This window comes from Lissotriton helveticus, chromosome 7 (genome assembly GCF_964261635.1).
Source record: "Lissotriton helveticus chromosome 7, aLisHel1.1, whole genome shotgun sequence".
Classification (NCBI taxonomy): Eukaryota; Metazoa; Chordata; class Amphibia; order Caudata; family Salamandridae; genus Lissotriton; species Lissotriton helveticus.
In genome coordinates, this window is record NC_136068.1 from 87,510,855 (window position 1) to 87,532,150 (window position 21,296).

Below are 21,296 nucleotides of genomic sequence, written 5' to 3' on the forward strand. Positions count from 1 at the left end.
TTAAGGCATTGACAAAGTATCCCATCTGCCATCTGCCAAAGTCGAAATAAGGTTCTTAGGGCCATAGGTATCAAGCAAAATTGCGATGGCAAACGCTAAAATTCACAGAATTTCGTCGTTTGCGATTGCAATTTTGCTAAATGGTTTGTATGAAGGCAAATCTGCGTGCAAAATAAGGAATCGCAAAATTTGCGATTCCTTATTTTGCGATTGCATTTAAGGAATCGTAAATTTTGCGATTCCTTAAATGCAATGTAAGAAGCACCAAAAAAGTGCCATTTGGCCTTAAGGAATCGCAAATTACCACCAATTTCAAGTTGGTGGTAATTTGCGATTTCTTTGAAAAATGCACTATTTTTTGCATTTTTCAAAGTGCAATGTGAAGCACATACATGCCCTTATATGTGCGCCACATGTGCACCCATGCTTATTTCAGGGGTGCAACAGGGTGTCCTTTTGACACCCTTGCACCCTTGAAATTGCATTCTCAATTTGCGATTCTCTAATTGCTAATCGCAAATTGAGAATGTCTTCCCATTCATTCGTATGAGCCTCTGGGCCATAGGAATGAATGGGAAGGTATTCCTTAATTGCGAATTGCAATTTGAGATTCGCAATTAAGGAATATGTAGGATTCGCAAAATGTATTGCAAATCCTACATACATAGCATTTTGCGATTCTCAAATAGCGATTCGCAAAAAATCGCTATTTGAGAATCGCAAATGAGGATTTTTATACATATGGCCCATAGTCATGCCACAACTGTATCCTGGGCCAGGCTAAAAGAGCTTTACTATCAGAGCAACACCTATTTTCTTACTTGACTAACTCACTCGAGCTTTAATTTGGAATGCTCGCTAACATTGTTGGTATCACTGGTTCCTACTTCTGTCTATCAGCCTACACAAACTTTTCTATAGTCCACCACAATAAAAGATGAAAGACTAACTAAAGCATCTTTAACTATTCGTGTAACTGGGTCTTGAGATTCATGTATTATTTTGTGATGCTGCGTTAGGGGTCTTTTTATCGCATGTGATTTACTTGAAAAAGACCTTGTTGTATGTTAGTGGCGTCCAGAGAGGTCTCATCCCACAGGCCTACTGTTGAGTTCCAGATGCAGTTCTCCACGCTATCTAGTTTCCAGTTCACAAAAGAAAACCAAAAGAAAGGACAAAAGCTAACACTACATTCGCACAGTATGCTACTTTTAAGGACTCATCTAACCAATCACTGTATTGAATATTGAAGTCTTGTAAGCTACACATACTAACAGCGGCTGAACAAGCTTCCATATTAAACTTTGCTAGACAACACAGTTTCCTGTCCATCTTGATCCTTAAGTAATGGCACGGTGTCTGACAGACTCCATCCTACTACCAATGAGGAACAACACGTAACTTCCATTGGGGCTACAAGAAAATTGTTTCTCAATTTGGCCAGACTGCCTAACTATTTATTCTGCCTTACATTTTAAACTTATCTTAATACAAACATTCTATAGCTAAATCAATTCTTCAGGAGATATGATTCACAAGAAGGATTGCTGTATTGTTTCTGCAACTTCAAATGAATATATCAAGGAAGCAGCAGAAATGTATTTTCCAATACAATATGAAAATCTACCTAATGAATATACTGCCATATGAAAAACACTTGCATAAGCAAAAGGCTAACAGGCACATGCATCAAAGGAAAAACCAGTCAGATTCTCAGAATATGCCCCTTTGCGACCGGTATTTTTGCATTTGGGATGCATCATCCCAAATGCAAAAATCGCAATTTAAGGAATCTCTAAATTGTGATTCTTTAAATTGCGATTGCATTTAAGGAATCCCAAATTGAGATTCCTTAAATGCAATGCATGAAAATTAAAACATTTGCAATTTTGCTAATAGGAGTAGCAAATTACCATGAAGTTGAACTTCATGGTAATGTGCAAAAACTTTGAATAATGCATTTTTGAGCATTTTTCAAAGTTTCATGTTACGCACACACATGCCCTTAGGGCATGTGTGTGTGTAACATATGTGCACAGATCAATTTCAGGGGTGCAACAGGGTGTCATTTTGACGCCCTTTTACCCTTGAAATTTCATGAGCAATTTGCGAGTACCTATTGTTACTCGCAAATTGCTCATGCAATCTCCAATTCATTCATGAATGGGACAGCATTCCTTAATTGTGACTAGCAATTTGCGAGTAGCAATTAAGGAATGTGTAGGAATCGCAATTTTTATAGCGATTCCTACATGCATAGGCTTTTGCAATTCCTAAATAGCGATTCCTTAAAAATCGCTATTTAGGAATCGCATTTCCTTCTGTTGATGCATGTGGCAGTTAGGAACTTAAGTTCCACATCAGAGGAAATCTTTCTTACACTCATTGACAAATCTGTTATTGAGAGTCAGAGGAGTTAGGCAATGATGTGTTGCATTTTTGCTGATAACGACTACTTATTTTAGAACTGTAGATCCTCAAAGGAGTGCATGTTAACAGATGTTCTTTGCGTTTCAGTGGGCTGCTTGCTGCTGTGTAAGATAGAAACTGCGAAGGTCATGGTGCCATTTGACCAGGAGCCCCTGAACACCATGGTGGTTTACAATGAAGAAGGTGGCAACAAGGATTGTGAGGTACATCTGTTACCCCTAGAGGAGGGTAGTGTGATGGTTGAATAGCTGTCAACAGTGCACATGGAAAAAACCTTGACTTGGCCATACTGAGATCATACTCTTCAAATAATGCCTGACTGAACAGAATAAGTGTCTGAGCCATTAGTTAATGATATTGTCTGCAGAATTGCAATAATTTTTATATAGAGCAGCAACACCATCTAGTATTTTACTAACATGTTGGCCTTTGTAATTGAGTGTATTCCGGTGATCTGCTTTTCTTGCTTTGTTGGTCTACCTAATTTGTTTTGCTTTACATTGGCCACCAGTCTATTGGGTTTGCCAACGCTTGTTGTTTAACGTTTTCTATATCTTTATTACAAAAACACTTTAAAACTTGGCTGCTCATGTATTTATCATGCACGGTCATACACCAGTGAATGTCTTTTATTTTTTCTGTATTAACTTTTTATAGAAACGTACAGCGGTGGCTGCCCAGGTGTGCGATTGGGCATGCATGGGAGGCCATCGTCGAATAGTTATGTTTTTTTTTTTGTATAGTTAATTAAAATCATTACAATTTTGTGTTAAAATCATCAAATTATCAAAAACTTTTCCTATTTACAAGTAGAGATCATTTATTCTTACTGCCCAAACACTTTAACTTAGAGCATTGACTCACACGTCAGCATTAGTCATCTACCAATTGTATGTAAGTCAACTGTATATCAGTTAAGACTCGGTTTGAACCATCCTCAATTTTGTAGCAAAAATTGTGTGCAAAAATACAAATGTAAACTGGATATTACAGATCCTCTGTTTCATGGCTGAAATCATGAGCTAAAGTGCAATAGAAACTATATTCAAGATTGCACTAGATATTAATGGTCGTCAGATTTCATTACTGTGGTCTTGAGCAAGAATATAAATATGCTTACGTCCTCAATTAAATAGCTAAAATCACGTGCAAAATGCAATTGTAAACTGGACATTACAGGTCCTCAATTTCCGGCCACGATCATGTGCAAAATGCAATATGAACTGTAAAGGATGCAAGATGTTAATAATCCTCAATTTCATGACTAAAATAATGTGCAAAAATGACTAACATCATATGCAAAAATACAAGTGCATGTGTCACTGTAATATGATGGGGCCTCATTTATGAGGCCATGCGTCACTTTTACGCCGCCAGTGCGTCACTTTTACGCCGCCAGTGCGTCACTTTTTGTGACGCACCAGCAGCGTAAATAATGTGCCTTTTTGCACCATATTTACAAAGTGACGCATCTAGGTAGATGCGTCACTTTGTAAACCCCTGCGCCACATTATACCTGTGCCAGGTATAATGTATGCAGGGGGGCGTTCCCCCACAAAAAGCCTCGTAGAAGTGACGCAGTGAAATCTATGAGATTTCACTGCGTCACTTCTAGGACGCCGTTGCATCAAAATCTTGCGCCTGCCTCACAGCAGGCGTATGACTGACGCAAGCCCTTTCACATGGGGCTTGCCCCATGTGAAAGGATGCATTGCTGGAGTTGCGTCACTTTTGTGACACACTCCAGCAATGCGTCACTTTTACGCTTACAGATACGTCAGAAATACTGACGTATCTGTAACTCCTTGCGACATGATGCGTCATACTGTAAATATGACGCATCAGGTATGTCGCAAGGAGGGCGCACTGAGAAGTGACGCATCGCTGCTTTCACGCAGCGATGCGTCACTTTCCATAAATGAGGCCCATGGTATCTAAAATCGGCGTAGCACTAATGCCACTCAGACATATAGTATGTTGTATAGCATGATTATTAGTGTCTGAGTAATGTACATATCACTATATCTAAGAACCGTAACACGTGTGGTATAGTATGTTACATGGTATTAAGGTCAGGTAAACATTGTGGGTCGATACTGGGCCTTTTGTAGCCACCTCTAGGATACCAATGAGCAAAGGATGCAGATGTGATAGGTAGATCATGTGTGCTAAGAAACACTAAAGTGAGCACTATGTGTTTGATTTTTGTAGTAGTGTGCTGACTTTTTGCATAAATCTGGCAGGCCTGCATGAAGTCTGTAGTGAGTGGCTATTTAGTAATAACATTATAGCTGGTCGACATGATCTAACATGAAGAGAGCGGAGTGGACGAAGTAAATAATACCGCCTCAAATTGTTCACCGGTGGGCCATCTTCGAATAGGTTTGAAGCCCATACAAAGACGGACACCTCTGCAGGGGCATGCACAATGGCTATTTTTGAATTGGAGTGAAAGGGCCATATGTATCAAGCCCCGGCGTTTGCGAACGCATTTTCGGTAAATGGTATGTATCACACAAATCTGCATGCAAAATAAGGAATCGCAAAATTAGCGATTCCTTATTTTGCAATTGCATTTAAGGAATCGCAAATTTTACGATTCCTTAAATGCAATGTATGAAGCCAAAAAAAGTAGCAAAATGCCCTTAAGGAATCGCAAATTACCACCAACTTCTAGTTGGTGGTAAGTTGCAATTTCTTTGAAAAATGCTAATTTCCGCATTTTTCAAAGTGCCATGTGACGCACATACATGCCCTTAGGGCGCCACATGTGCACCCATGCATATTTCTAGGGTGCAACAGGGTGTCCTTTGGACACCCCTGCACCCTTGAAATTATTCTCAATTTGCGATTTTCAAATTGCGAATCTCAAAATTAAGAATACCTTCCCATTCATTCCTATGGGCCTCCTGGCCCATAGAAATGAATGGGAAAGTATTCCTTAATTGCGATTCGCAATTAAGGAATACTAAGAATTCGCTAAAAATAAGCGAATTTGTACATACATACCAATTTGCGATTCTGAAATAGCGATTTCTTAAAAATTGCTATTTCAGAATCGCAAATCGGTACTTTCATACATATGGCCCAAAGTCATTAAAAAGCACTACACTTGCAGTGCCTTTGTAGGATGCAGTACACTATAAATGGCAGGAAGAACCTTGTAAAAGTTCATGAAGACATGCTAAGGCTCTTGAAGAATAAAATGAAAAAATAAGCACATTCCTGTGCATTTGAAGGGACTGTTTTGTGAACATAAGTGTACTTTGTAGACAAGCAGGATGGCATCACTCGCTGTGAAGGGAGCCAGTGGGTTGACTTATTGCTCCTTCTTGTATGCTGTATTGAAGGAAACAAAACTTGACTGACACAAGAACAAATTAATTTATGATGTTGGCTGACAGAAAACCCCTTACATGTATGCATTGATTGTACAACTTTACAAATGATGCATATAAGTCTAATAAGGCTGGACCTAAAATATATTAGTTACCCAGATAGGACACAGTAGGTATAGAAATGAGCTGTGGATGTAAAAATGAGCTGCTTTAAGTTCACATAACACTTTTTGCATGGTTTAATCCAAAGCCCCAGCTTAAGGAGAAGAGGAATCAAATCAAATATGAAGGATGGATATTGGCCCAGCAGGATGAAACTGCTGGGTAGAAGCAAAGCAAATGTCACACCATTCAAAAGAAAAAGGGAACTAGTGAGGTGGTGCACAAGTAGGGTGCAAGAGAGAATTGTCATAAAAACACCATGAAGCTGTGCTTTACCTACTGTGCAACTAGGTCCTGTTATATTGTCAATTCAGGAAGTCCTGGGAAAGGAGAGGATGCAGCCACCTAGTATAAACTATTGCGTTTTCTCATTGCCCTCAAACACTAGGGTAGCCCTGAACAATAGTGGGCAAATACAGTTCCTGCAGCTTGATATCTATCCGATGCCCGGCTGACAGCCGGCTGCAGGGAATGAACCACCAAAATGAAAACTATACCTTGACGGAGATGGAAATTTTGCTGTTTAGAAGTTCTTTTGCCCAACTTTGCAACATAGAGTTTCACTTAACCTACCCTTTATTGTCTCACCTTCAATTAGGTGGGTGCTAGAAAAGTGAGAATTCATCAAGTAAAGTAAAAGTAAAGTAAAGTCCACATTTGTAAAGCGCACAATCACCCGTAAGGGTCTCCAGGCGCTGGGGGCCGTCGGGAAGATTAAGCGAGCTATTGCCCAGAGTCACATGGTGCTGGGCTAACCTGCCGCCAGAGCCGGGGATCGAACCGTGGTCCCCAGATTCCAGCGTCAGTCGCCCTGGCCGTGGCGCCACACCTCTTCCACTCAATCAAGCCAATAAGGAAGAGAGTAAAGTGTGTACTTTGTAACACAGCCAACACAAGAAGATGATAGACGGAGCGCTGACACCTTTCAGACACTCACTCCCAGTCACAGATCTGGTTTGAATCCATCATCATTCTTTAGCTCCATTCGCCACTCCAGTTCAGACCCAACCATATGCAAATCAGTCTTGACTCTGAGCCTCATGGGAACAGTCCAGCCCGAACTGCCAAGCCAGGTCTTCACTGGACTGGAAACAAGCATCCTGGGACCGGTTTCGGGGTAACACCCCTCATCAGCCAGGCTAGCTTGAATCCAGTGTTATAGAAACAAAGGTTCCTAGCTTATTCAGATGATTCACAATACAATATAGCACACAATGGACTACTATATGGTAATTTTCTTTGCCCAGCCAGGCAAGAAATTTATTTTCCAATCAAAATAATTTCAACGATATTTTTCAAACAGATAGTATGGCACAAGCAATATCAAATTATACAATGTTACATGTAAGACACCCATGAGTGTACATACATGTAACATTGTATAATTTGATATTGTTTGTTTCACTCCAGGCGACACTGTAACTATTCCTTTCCTAACTTCAGTGCCCTGTTTTGCTCTTTTTCCTTGCCTGAAGACACCCCTTTCACTTTCTTCTCTATCTTCTCCTCTTCTAAGTACGGCACAGGCTTGTGCCATACTATCTGTTTGAAAAATATCGTTGAAATTATTTTGATTGGAAAATAAATTTCTTGGCCGGCTGGGCAAAGAAAATTACCATATAGTAGTCCATTGTGTGCTATATTGTATTGTGAATCATCTGAATAAGCTAGGAACCTTTGTTTCTATAACACAGTTAAATACCCATGGTTCTTGGCTACCCGCTGGGTTTCCCTTGTTTTCTAAAAATAGCTTGAATCCAGTGGCAACATGAGCAAGGGACTCATGTCTTGGCATACCCTGCCAACTTACAAAATAGAGACAGAATATTAGTCATGTTTGTGATAGAGTACATCATGCCCATAGTTGTCAAAACTTTTTTCTAAAAAGTAAATCACTGCACACTGTTGATGTTTAATCAGCTTTATTAACACATACTCTCCCTTGATTGGTGTACTATCACCTCACATATATTGGTTGTCGCTCACTTATGTTACCTAAAGGATTTTAATGTTTTTGTTTATGTTGGTCAATTCACTGTTACTTGATCAGTGACAAATGCAAATGAAGCTATAAAATAAGTGGTCTCAGATCTTACTATTAAAACCAGTATTAACAAACAATGGTTAGCTAGAGAAATATATCAGTAGTACTTAACCATACACTGATGGTCCAAGCTTCCTTATTGTACATCAGTGCTTGCCCTTGTATAAATCAATGGTAATTAAAAAAGAAAAGGCAGGATCTCCATCCTCAGCCTATTCTCTCATAAATTGCAGAAGTAGCAGCAGCATAATTTCCCTGCTCTGGTTTTCCTTTGCTGACCCACTAGAGCAGGGGTCTAAAAACTGGGGTCCGACCCCCCTAGGGGTGCCTCAAGTGATCTCAGGGGGGCACCAGGCTCTCGCCAAAAGAAGCATTATGCTGATAACTATGCTTTTTTTAAGCAGAAACAATTGAGCGCAGTAGGACGCTCTGTAATGGACCATCACTAACATCTTTTGTCATTTATAATCTAGCTGGGAGTATGTGTCAAAAGGGAAGGAACTCCAAATAGTCTTCAAAACTCCCACCACCATTTCTAATAATCCCACTGTGGATACTTTTACACGTTAGTAAGACCTGCCTGACCAAAATAGCATGTTTATCAATCATGTATTTAATTGCATTTTTCAGATGGTATCAGAACATATCTGCAATGTTTACATAAGTATAGACATATTTAAACATTGCCAATGTATTACACTAATAAAAAAAAGTCTGATGGGGACCCGGTGATTTTTTGTTTCCACTGGCGGGGCGCAGCATTACAACATTATAGGACCACGGCACTAGAGGGTGGTCGTAAAAGCGGGCAATTTTTTATGTCTTTGCATTGCATTCTTTGTTGTAGTACTTATTTCTTCAAACTCTAAATTACTTTGTCATTACATTTCAGGTTTACGCAGCAAAAGACGAAGTGGACGGGAACTTTCACCGAGCCAGTACTCGGCGATTTGTGGTAAGCTGCAAGAGCTAAAACTAAAAAGTTTTCAAGAATTACATTTCTAATTTAACCTTTCAATGGCTAGTTGCATTGTACTTCCACAAACAGTGGTTTATACCCTCCCCTTTCTTACATCGGCCATTGGTTTACACCTACTGGTATAAGAAGTATGCTTGAACATTTGTGGAATTATGTTTTCATGTTGCTCATGCCCATTTGTTGTGGTAGTGTATGTTCTCTTTAATTTCACATGTGTATTGTTTTGTTGCCCAAATGAATAATTCTCCAGTTCAATTTAAAGTCATAATGATTGTGGTCTACATAGTTGGGAGCCTATACCTCAATTGCCTGGAATCCAAAGTTCCTGGAATGCTAAAGCCTTGTGTTATGTCTCCTCTGCATCACTAGGTTTTTTTATGAGTTACCAGGTGGCTGGGTGCTCACTACAGCCTTGCTTCTTCTTTCCTTGCTGCTATTAAACCTTGTACAACATGACCAGACACACCTTTTTACATGGTATCCAAAGTACACTCTCTAGGTTTATATCCCTTGACTGTGTAAATATTTCCAGTAGCTCCATTTACAATAACATCTCCCACCAATTACATTGCAGCACTTGTGTTTGGTAACCACAACCACCAAGCACACTTGTGTGCAGTGGTGGCTGATGCTGTGCCTAGGGTTTGTTTTCCTAACAGGTCCACCGCGGGCTTGCTCCAGGCCTTCTACATCTTGACTAGTAAAAAGCCAATAGCATGCTGTTGTTCCATGGCAACTCTATGGAGGACATGTGATGTTAAATCAATGCTTAGGAGATGTAAGCAGATCAGCAGTCTTGCTGCCCTAGAGTTGGGGGGTAATGAGAAGGACAAGGAGGCACCAGGCTGCTGTTTACATTGAAGTTCATGTGCGGAAGCCGTAGAACTGTCCAACACAGCTGCGAAAATCAAGCAGTTTAAGAAGGGAGTTTCTTACCATAGTGCAGAAGATCAAGTTGACACAGTGTAGCATTGTGCAGTTTTCTTCAAAACCACATCAGTTGAGCCAGATCTTTAATGAGATCTACCTGGGAATCCGGAAGACAGGCAGGATCATGTGGTCTTTGGACATGAAGGAGAGGCGTGACAGTACTACGAATTCCATGGTGAAGGGAATATGAACTGAACTTTGTTCAACTGCTGAAGCAGAGGACTCGCCCAGATGTTTTGTCAGAGCAAAGGCTTTCTGGAAACGCAAAAGATTGCAACAGCAAAGACTCCAAATAAACTTTTGTCTTTAGCATTGTACTGCACTAAAGGATAAAAAGGCCATCCGTAAAATATGGAGGATCCACCCGTGTTGCATGTGTGTATGTTTGTGATATTTGTACAGTGCAAACCTCACCAATAGGCAGCAGAGCATTGTACATGGTCAAAGGCCAAGATAGAGTCCACCAGAGATGGAAAAGGTAGCTGGGCTCAGAGACTGGACAAGGTAGTCAATTGACCGGTGATAAGAATAGAGTATGTGAAAGAGAATGAGAGACGATATGGTGGCAAGGAGCTTTTTCAACGTCTCACTTAGGTTTCGTAGTAAAGTTTCTGGCTGTAATGGTGATGCTGATGAAGAGGAGCTGCACAGACACCATGTAGGCATAATAGTTATGCTGTAAGGCATACTGATACTGCAGGAGTCCCCAAACATTATGCTCAGTGGCTGTGAGAAGGGCATGAAGGGAAATGCTGCAACAAAATGACATGTCATAGAAGTGCACGGTAAGAGGATATCACCTTTGTATGCAATAGAGTGCCTGGTCTTCATTTGACGATTACGCGCTTTGGAACACAAAATTGTACCCTCTTGATGCAGCATCTCCGCAACACACAGATTTAATAGCGGCCAAAGATTTAACCTGAAACCCACCTTGTAATGACTAATGCAAATACAGGTAAATTGTTTGAACAATGTAATTTTAGCCTAGTAAATAGAAGTTAAGACTGCAGCCAAATCACTGAAGCATATCTGGAGTTCCAGTACAGAATGGCTTTGATGGACATTTATGTGGCTAGTTTAACATCAGTTTATGGTGAACCACGGCTGTTGAGTCGGATTGAACCATTGAGACTGGGGGATAGCAATGGTAAGCTACCTAGAGGGCAGGATATTGGCATAAATTGGCTGCCTGGAATTCTAAAGTGGCTTCCAGAATTTCTAAGCATTGTGTGGAGATGTCTCTTACAAAATACACTAAGCATCATTAATTTCATGTATGTGGGTTTACTGGCCATAGCATGAACACTTTGCAGTGTCCAATGGATTCTAGGAGGACTGTCACTACCTGGTCTTTCAACCTGTGTTCCACAGTTTGTATTCCATTGCACAGAATATTTAATAAGGAATGATGTGTACATCACCACACTTTGTCAAATCATCATTCGCAAGCACCAGGGTAATCCACCTTGTGATGGAATAATAGCTATAATGTGATCATATGTTAATAAATTATCCCCCCACCCACCTCCTACCAACTACCTCCCCATCTTCTACTCCAACCAGCACGTAGAAGAGGAACATTTAACTACAAAAAGTTATTTTGTGAAATGATAACAAATTAATATTGCTTTTTATTGGAAAAATTTATATTCTCGATAATAAAATTCAGAGTTAGGGTGACCACCTCCCTCTAGGTCATTACAGACAAAGACCCTGATTCACAAAGGTAAACTGAGACGAAAGTCTAACTTTCTGACTTTGGGTATTCACAAAGGGCATTTACGAGTAGTACAGTTAGACTTTTATCTCAGTTTCACTTAAGTTTTGTCTTAAGATTAACTGAAACTAGACTTTTGGTCTCAGTTAAACTTAAGACCAAAACTTAAGTTAAACTGAGACAAAAGTCTACCTTTACTACTTGCAAATGCTCTTTGTGAATACCCAAAGTCAGAAAGTTAGACTTTGTTCTCAGTTTGCCTTTGGGAATTGAGCCCAATGTATTCAGTCATAGCCTTGTGTGATAGCCTGATGCATTATGGGTGAAGAAGTCTTGTTTTAATTCAATTGAACTAAATAGACTAACACATCTGAAATCAATGAGGTTTAGGTGAAATGTTCAAGACTGAAGATAGCGTCAATGGTGAAGTGGAGTGAAATAGCCTCCCCAGTCAAATCAGATCACTTCCTAGCAACCTCAACAATAGTTGCATCCAACCCTTAAGTCAGGGTCTGAAATTGGCAGAACATCAATTCTACTAAAGGGAGGCTGTAAACTGCTCACACACCTGGCAGGGTATCTCGCTCTCCTGCCTTGTACCCACAGATGTACTTCACTCATCACCTGAACCATTATCATTTACCTTCACTGACAAGCATATTCCCCTGAAGAAACAGAGCTGATTGGGAGAGAGCATTGCCTCCAACCAAGTACAGTACTTCCATATAGCAAAGTAAATAAGCTGCCTTAAGCTGTCACATAATGCTTCTGTTAAATTGATGCACAAGTCCAGAAAAATTACCATTTGCATTGTATTGTGAGCATTCAAATGGGAAAATTCGATTTTACTTGAAGCTTGAAAATCCTTACCCTCTTCCCACACTACCCTCTTCTTAACTCCAAACCTCATATCCCCAACTCACTTCCTGGAATAGGCTTTTTCCAGAATCCAATGGGAATGATTTTCATTCCACTGGTAGCTAGGGATGTATGACATTACAACGCATGCTTTTACCACGCATGCCTTTACAACGCAGTTTTTACAACGCATGCCGTTACAACGCATAGCGCTTAGGGGTGCTGGATAGTGAATAGTTTAATTTACTATTCCAACTCCGGTCCCCGTGGATAGTAGGGAAGGTGTTGGATAGTAAATTAAATCTATTCCCTATCCTAGAGCGCCCCCCAGCGCTATGCGTTGTAATGACATGCGTTGTAATAGTTGCGTCGTAAAGGCACTGCGTGGTAAAAGTTGCGTTGTAAAGGATGTTTCCCATAGCTAGCCCTCTGAAGTACCTAGACAGACATGCCAGCAGGTGCAAGACTCTGTAGAAAATACTGTAACGAGTGAAGGATGAATAAATGATGCATTGATATATGGTCTTCAATAACTTGCAATTGTTTTTCTAACTCAGGAAACTGCAGCTGTTGGAGCAGGTTTGAATTCCGCCAATGGCGCCCAATCCTCCACTATTCAGGTAATACTTGTGGGAATATTTTGATAAATTTATGACGAAATTGTGTTGAAAGAAATTAAATATTTCCTATGAAACAGAGATTTTTCCTGATATTCTGGATATTTAGAAAACTATAAGAAATTGGAGATTGTGCTGTGAATATGAACACTAACTGCACACTGTCTTTATCTGTAAACCAGCAATTTCTAGATCTAGGTCAGCGGTTCCTAACTTCTGGACGGGGTCCCCGACGCCTACTTAGGGGGTCCGCAACTGCTTAGAAAATAAAATAATTTTCCAGATTAAAAAAGTATATATAAATGATGATTTGTAAATGTGAAGGAATTTGAAATTGGCAGCTAATAGTTAAGATGGCACGCATTAAAATTATTTTGTGGGGGGGAATTAAATTAAGGGCCTGTTTCACAGAGGGCTTCTGCACTCGTGGTGTAGGTTCTGCAGTCATAGGGGAGTCTCCGCATTTCAGGTGGAATCTCCGTCATGAGACTTTGTGAAACAAGCCCTTTATTTATTTCCCCCCCCGAAAAATAATTTTCATGGGAAGGGTGGAGCTTTTCTAAATTCAATTGAAGCCACCCATCTTCCATCCTATAGTTTGTTTGATGCACTTGCACTGCTCCCACAGATCAAATGGATGCCCTTTGTAAATCAGGCCGAAAATATTTTTTAATTTGTGTGTTTGTTGAATGCTTGTTTTTGTAATTTTGTGTATTGTTTTACAGTTCAAATCATCAAAAGCCCCGTGCACCGCCTGTATGTCACTTTTTCCCATGTTTGTTTCTTAATATGTGAACACTGCATTTTATCTATCATTAGATGCAAATCTCACAAGCGAAGTGCATAGACTGTTTGCCCTATTTAGACATTTCGACCTGTGATTTGGAATCTCTGAGCTGTGAGGGAATCCACCATGGCACCGACTCCCTTCACAAGTGCTGAGTAGGAACCATGTTTAAAGCATAGACACTGCAAACATTATCAGCCGCGGTCGGTAGTAGGAGTTCCTGCAGGGCAGTGACATCGGGAGGGGGAGGGGCAGGGTGGGGGGTAGTAATGTATGGATTACGGAGTTTAACAGGTAAGTAAACATATAAATAAAAAAAACGAATTTCGTTGCGTGCACTGCATCGCATTTGGTGATGCAGTGCACACGAAATTTGTTTTATTCATTTATATGTTTACTTACCTGTTAAACTCCGTAATCCATACATTACTACCCCCCACCCTGCCCCTCCCCCTCCCGACGTCACTGGCAGTTGCAATTGCAGGTTTTAGAATGGCGAAATGAGGAGAAATACTTTAATTTCACCTTGTTTTTTGCTTTTTCTATGTGTGCTGCAGTGTGCAATACACATAGAAAGAGCAAATTGCTATGAATGAATGTTTATGTGCTCAAGGTGTGGGGCAGGGACACCTTCCTGAACATAAACAATCATTTAACCTTTTCCATGCATCGGACGGCCGCCAGCCGTCCGATGTCATGGTGGGCGCGTGCGGAGGACGGCCGGGGGCCATCTGAACTGCGCGCGCGTCATTTTTTTCTGCACCGCGGCAGAATGTCCGGTTAACACTGACAACATTTATACTTCTACGTGTACTGCATTTGTCAGCACACATAGAAGTAACAAATTGCCATTATTGATTGTTTATATGCAGGGAACTGCACAGAAACAATCATTCCCTGCAACACAGTCACCCATCCAATATGGTGTAAGGGTGCCTGCGTTGGCGCTAGGCAGCTAATTTTGACACAAGCGCTAGGGAAAACACAGGGGTGCCTTTCAGAGGGCCCCCCACCCCTTCAGTGGGGCCCCCATTTAGCTGTTGATCAATTAATATGAGTCAGATATGGGAGACTCAGGAGCCCCACCTCATATTCTGTAGGAGGCCATTTCATTTTGCGTTATGCCACACCACTGCCTGGGTTCCCTGTTTTTGAGATGACCTAAATGTTATGCGGCAGTGTACCAAGTGGATTAGATTCTGTAATTAATCTTCCTTTCGAGCCATAAGGAAGAAGTTCAGCCAGAGATAGATTTGTAAGATGCCAGGGTGAAGATATGAGTTCAAACCCTGTAAGTTTCAATCCCTGAAACGGAATCCAATCACATGGGACTTTTGGTGAAAGCAAACATCTTCCCAGGTGTGATTGATACTGGAAATGATACATGTCACACTTACTTAAGGCAATGTGTACAGACATGAGTGATAGGTGAAATGTTAATCAAATAGGACTATTTCCAGTATTTTCAGGATTTCACAAATTCAAACAACACCTGTGATGTTAATTATAAATATTTCTTCTCCTACCACCCCTTTCAACCATGAGCAGGGCCGGACTGGGAACATAAACCGGCCCTAGCAATTGAATCGGACCAGCTCCGGGAGGAGGGGTGCTTGTGAAAAACACTGCAGCTTTTTGTTACCAGGGGCCGATATTGCAGCTATGCTGCAAAATAGGCCCCCCAGTAATAAAAATGGCCCTCCAGGGGTCCAAAACCGGCCCCCACCTTGGCAGCCCACTGGGGAAACACCCAGTCTCCGCTACTTCCAGTCCGGCCCTGACCATTAGTACGCTGTGAGAAACTTGACATCCCTTGAAACAAATCTCAAACTTAAAGTGGGTTTAGATAGCCATAAAGGGGCTGGATGATTGAATAAAACAATACATGATACAAAAATATATCCAAAAAGTGTTTCAGATGTTAAACTCTTATCAGGGCTGGACTGGGGAACAAATAGTAGCCTTGGCAAAAGTGCTCAACCGAGCCCCACTGCCTTCATCTTCCAGACCAGTCTCACTTTTTGTTTCTCTCTCTGTTGGACCTGATATCCTAGATGTGGGTTTAATTCAACATTGTGCCTTTCATCCTTCTGGTTTTGGTAACATTGTTTTTGCAGGCTTTGGGACTCTGCACATATTACCACTGCTCACCGGTGCTATAGTGCCTGTGCTCTCCCCTTTAAACATGGTAGAATTAGCTTACACCCAATTGGCACATTTAAATTACTTGTAAGTCCCTAATGAAGTGGTACTACATGTACCCAAGCCCTGCAAATTAAATTCTTCTATTGTACCACCCACTTACATAGCATTTTAAACATGTCTCAAGCCCACCATTGCAGCCTGTATGTGCTGTTCAAATTGCCATTTTGAGCTGGCAAAATAATTATTTTGCCAGGCCCAACACTTTTTTTTAAATGCATATAAGTCACTCCTGGGGTAGACCATAAACAGCACAGAGAACAGGGTGCAGTGTATTTAAAAAGATGGACTTGTACTTTTACGTTTTACATGTCCTATAGTGGAATGCAGTGTGTTTAAAAAGATGGACTTGTACTTTTACGTTTTACATGTCCTATAGTGGTAAACCCCTAAATTAATTTTTCATTACAACAAGGCTTGCCTCTCCCACAGGGTAGCATTAGGTTAACTTATTACATATAATAAGAGATAACTTCCAATTGGGAGCAAGCAGGTAGGTTCTAAAGAATTGTAAGTTAAACCCCTCTTCAATAATACAGTCGGAGTTTTAGTCACAATTTTGAAAATGCCACTTTTAGAAAGTTGGCATTTTTTTGTCCCAACATACAGTCTGTTTCCTGAGTCACATGACTAAATGTAGCCTGCAGATGTTTTTTCTACATTGCCCCCAGACAGTGAGGCAAAGGGGCTGGCAAAGGAGTGTTGGCGGGATGGGCCATCTCTGATTTGATGAGGGGGAGGAACCGTCACCTACCACACTTCCACATCACAAAGGCTCTGCCTGAGCACACTCACAAAGGGTTTTACACTAGTCTGTGGTGAACTCAAACAGTCTTGGGTCAGGGAAGGGAGGCAGAAAATTCCAGAACCTTCTCCTACTGAAGAACCGGGTCAGAACCCAGCGGTGCCAGGGACACACCTGAAATCTTCGGGTTCCACCTGTCTTGGTATACAGAGACACGGAATACTTCTGGGTGGCGTCAGAGACCAAGTTTATTAGCTGCAGCTAGTAACAGAAATCCCAACAATACATCACAATGTATATTCCTAGGAGACTGTTCAAATTACTAAGGCAAGACATCTCCTTTTATACACCATATTCTCATTATAAATGTACACCCACTGCGCAAAATTCTAACCAATAGGGCACATTTTCTAACTGAGTATCACATTAACAAAAACCCAATTTACAGTAACCCAACCCAAAAGTTAATTATTAGGAATGTCCTAAATTCAATCTTTGCAAGCCGGACACATTTATAATTGAAAAGCACAATCCATGTAATGTCAGAACGTAAAGGAAACAGTAATAGATGCTGAACAAGATAAAACATGTGCAAGGAAACTAAAGGTTAACGAGGTCCTGAACATTAAGTGGCAATCTTAGACAAGGATCAAACCAAGGGAAATTGGCTTTGCGAGGTCAGTTTCAGGTGAAGAGGTTAGTTTCTCTGCAGTTCTTTCAGAATCGAAAGAAACCTGGTTAATGTTGATATGAACTCAGAACCTCAGACCCTCCTTTTGCCATTACGTAGGCAATAACCTAAACTCATGTTAATCTGAATCTAGGTCCATATCAATCCTCATTAGGTCATCTAAGTGTTGCTGTAGCATCATCCTATTATTCTCTACTTCTCTCGGGACAGGTCTCCTAACACACATAGTAGCACAAAGACTACAAATGGCGGGACCACACTGGATGCAAAGACAACAAGAGAAAAGGATGGCCAAAACCATACCAAGGAATGTCAAAATCTTCCATCCCCATTTAGAAAGCAATTCCCAAAACCATCCCGTAAATGACCAGTCTCCTTTGTCTACATGGATAGACTCAGAGATCTTATGTAACCTAGAGATGGCTTGGTACACTGTAGGGGCATTATCTGGTACTTAATGCAACAACTAGATCCGATCAATTTGCATACTCCACCTCGATCTGCAAGTATGACGTCTAAAACCATACGATTCTGCAACGTCATAAGGCGGTCCGCTTGAAGCTCAGCTGTAACATTACTAAGAGCACCTGCTGTCTCGTTAATAGTAGCTTCAACAACGTGAACAAGCTGTCGAATATGCCTACTATTGATCATAGGACCCCAAAAGGGCAGGAAACCCTTGAAGAAATCTCCTGCTTCTTGTCCTGCAGTATCTTACTTATCGAAGACCCCTCTACCATATCTCGTTCTATGATAGTCTGGAGCCGTAGTATATGTAGGGGGAAGCAAAAACGCCACATAACATGTACCTGAAAAATCAGGTGGCAACCATGTATAGGCTCTTTCGTGACAAACAAAATATGTGCCTTTAGCTGGTACGACCGGTGGAGAAGTCTGGGACGAATAGACATAGGTGTGAACACACACACTCTTACCTAACTGAGCTTTCGGATTCGGATTCCGACCAGTGCCTTGCAAACAAAAATAACCTTGATGGGGCACAATCCTTCTCAGTCAAGCTGGTACTATATCCGGTCAAATTCCAACCAACATAAGCCTGCATCTCATCCTTAGGGATAGCATTATATGCATCGATATCTCGGATCATATCTACTATTCCCTTTATCAAGGCACTATTGCTGGAGTTATCCTTAAGGGAACGTGAAGGGCGTATCTCATTTGCATAGATATACATAGTCTGTAAAGCCCACACAGACCCATTAAAAGAAAAAGGCAAAAACAAATATGGCATACCCTTATCGGTCGTATGCGGCATAAGACCACAAACCCAACAGTTAGTGGTATTCACTACTAACTGATGCTGATGCAACAACTGTATGAACGAGTTGTTGACAAATTCTGACCTCCTTGTCTGTTCATGTTCAGGCAACGTATAGAACTGATGCAAAGAAACAGTAGTGTATGAAAGCATAGGTTGGGGAGTGGGTGCAAATGTCTGTTGTGTAGCATAGACAATCCATCCCACATAAGCTATTGTAATACTTAAAAACATTAAAAAACATGATATTATAAAACATTTGCTACGTATCAATATACAGAATTTCATTTTAAGGTCTATTTTCTCAACATCTCTCTCAGGCACAAAAGACTCCATCCTCTAACGTGCTGCTCGCGGCAATTTTCCTTCTTCACTCAAGTGTGCGTCCAGGCGTCCTAGACAACCTAGAACCACAGACCTTTCGTCAATTCGCGGTTCACCCCTTAAGACTTATACCACGACCCTGCAGCTGAACCCGGATGGTGGTTCGAAAAAGCAAAAAGAAAAATAGTCTCTTGTCTGAGAGAGCACGATACACAAAAAAATATTACTTTATTTGTCCTTTTTTAGGCCTCGGCCTTAAACTATAACGTTCTTTATTCGGCACATTTTGATCCTGAAAAAGAATCTCCGGATGCGTAGTGTCCAGTCTCAAATGCAGTGGCACAGCTTCTTGCAAAACTTCATCATCCGCACGTTCTGACTGAGTCCATCTCAAACGAGCATCACTAAAAGGCACAAATCTCGGGACATTTTCAGTCTCAGAATCGGCAACACCTTCCCGGACCCACTGATCATACGGTAAGGGCAGAGGTATCCTTTTCGTGTGGGTGGCATGCACCCAACTCTTTTAACCAAAGACTTTCACAGCGGTCCTCGTTGCTAGCAGCACTTGATAAGGACCAGTCCACCTCGGCTGTAGGTTCTTGGACCTCTGGAAGTTCCTGATCAGAATCCAGTCGCCGGGTTGGATCGCATGTCCCGCGTCAACAGAAGCTGAAGGTAAGGTGTCATGAACCTGTTGGTGAAGAACACGCAATTTAGCAGTCAAATCATGTAAATAGTCAACCAACATAGGGTACTCAGTATCGCTGTATTCTCTTGGCTTCGGCACACCCCAAACATTCGCCCGGCGTCCAAAAACAATCTCGTATGGGCTAAGTCCCACGCGAGAATGTATTGTCGTTCTTGTGGACAAAAGTGCCAATGGTAGAGCATCGGGCCATGTGAGACCAGAGCTCGCTTGCACCTTGGCCAACTTCAGCTTTAACGTGCCGTTATAGCACTCGACCAGGCCTGCTGACTGGGGGTGATTCGTTGCGTGGAACTTCTGTCTAATTCCCAAACCCGCACACACTTTCTGCATAATCTTACCCACGAATTCACTTCCGTTATCACTCCAGACCATCCCTGGCAATCCATACCTCGGGTTAAACTCTTTGAGCAAAACCTTGGCTGTAGACAAGGCAGTATTATCCTTCAGGGGGTAGGCCTCTATCCATCTGGAAAAGGCACAAACAACCACAAGGACATACTTCAAATTATTGCATCTTTCCATATGAATATAGTCTATCTGCAACACCTCGAACGGATACGTTGGAGGAGCAAAATGACCAGCTGGAGTTGGGGTTCCCTTGCCAGGATTATGCATCAAGCAAATCATGCAGTGTTTAACCAAATTCTCAGCACATTTGGGAATTCCACTATTCTGCCGTACCGGAGCCAACAACTTGCATATCCCTTTTGAGCTGATGTGAGCCATCCCATGAGCCATAGTAACCACTGGAAGCACATACGCATCTGGCAAAAACCATCGGCGATGCTCTGACAACTCAACCCAACAGCCTGTCGAATCCAACATTCCCGTACTCTCTCTCCACGTACTCAATTCTTTCTCAGTAGCTTCTGCCTGAATCATCTTCACACTTTCTATTGTATCTTCACACATTCCTCTTTCCACAACCCATCTTGCAGGACCTGCAACATACATTCGACTCGTCAAATCTCTCGCTGTTTCTCTCGCTACTTCATCTGCAAACCCATCCCATGAGCCATAGTAACCACTGGAAGCACATACGCATCTGGCAAAAACCATCGGCGATGCTCTGACAACTCAACCCAACAGCCTGTCGAATCCAACATTCCCGTACTCTCTCTCCATGTACTCAATTCTTTCTCAGTATCTTCTGCCTGAATCATCTTCACACTTTCTATTGTATCTTCACACATTTCTCTTTCCACAACCCATCTTGCAGGACCTGCAACATACATTCGACTCGTCAAATCTCTCGCTGTTTCTCTCGCTACTTCATCTGCAAACGCATTCCCTCGACCCACATCATCTGTAACCTTTTTAATGCGCAATACACTTTACAATGGCGATTTGTGTTGGCAAAGTAAGCGATTCAAGAAGCTCACTCACTAATTGGCCATGCTGGATTTTCGTACCATGAGAAGTAAGAAATCCTCTTTCTTTCCACAATCGTCCAAAGCTATGAGCAACGCCAAACGCAT

At 41.5% G+C, this 21,296-nt stretch overlaps 1 protein-coding gene across 1 annotated transcript in view; it reads left to right on the plus strand.

The window, feature by feature from the left end:
* Positions 1 to 21,296, plus strand: part of LOC144766635 (cadherin-like protein 26) — a 376,180-nt gene that overhangs the window by 326,138 nt on the left and 28,746 nt on the right. Inside the window, exons 13-15 of the mRNA XM_078650421.1 lie at positions 2,518 to 2,633; positions 8,867 to 8,929; positions 13,019 to 13,081. Of these exons, the coding sequence (XP_078506547.1) occupies positions 2,518 to 2,633; positions 8,867 to 8,929; positions 13,019 to 13,081 (242 nt within the window). The remainder of the gene's footprint in view (positions 1 to 2,517; positions 2,634 to 8,866; positions 8,930 to 13,018; positions 13,082 to 21,296) is intronic.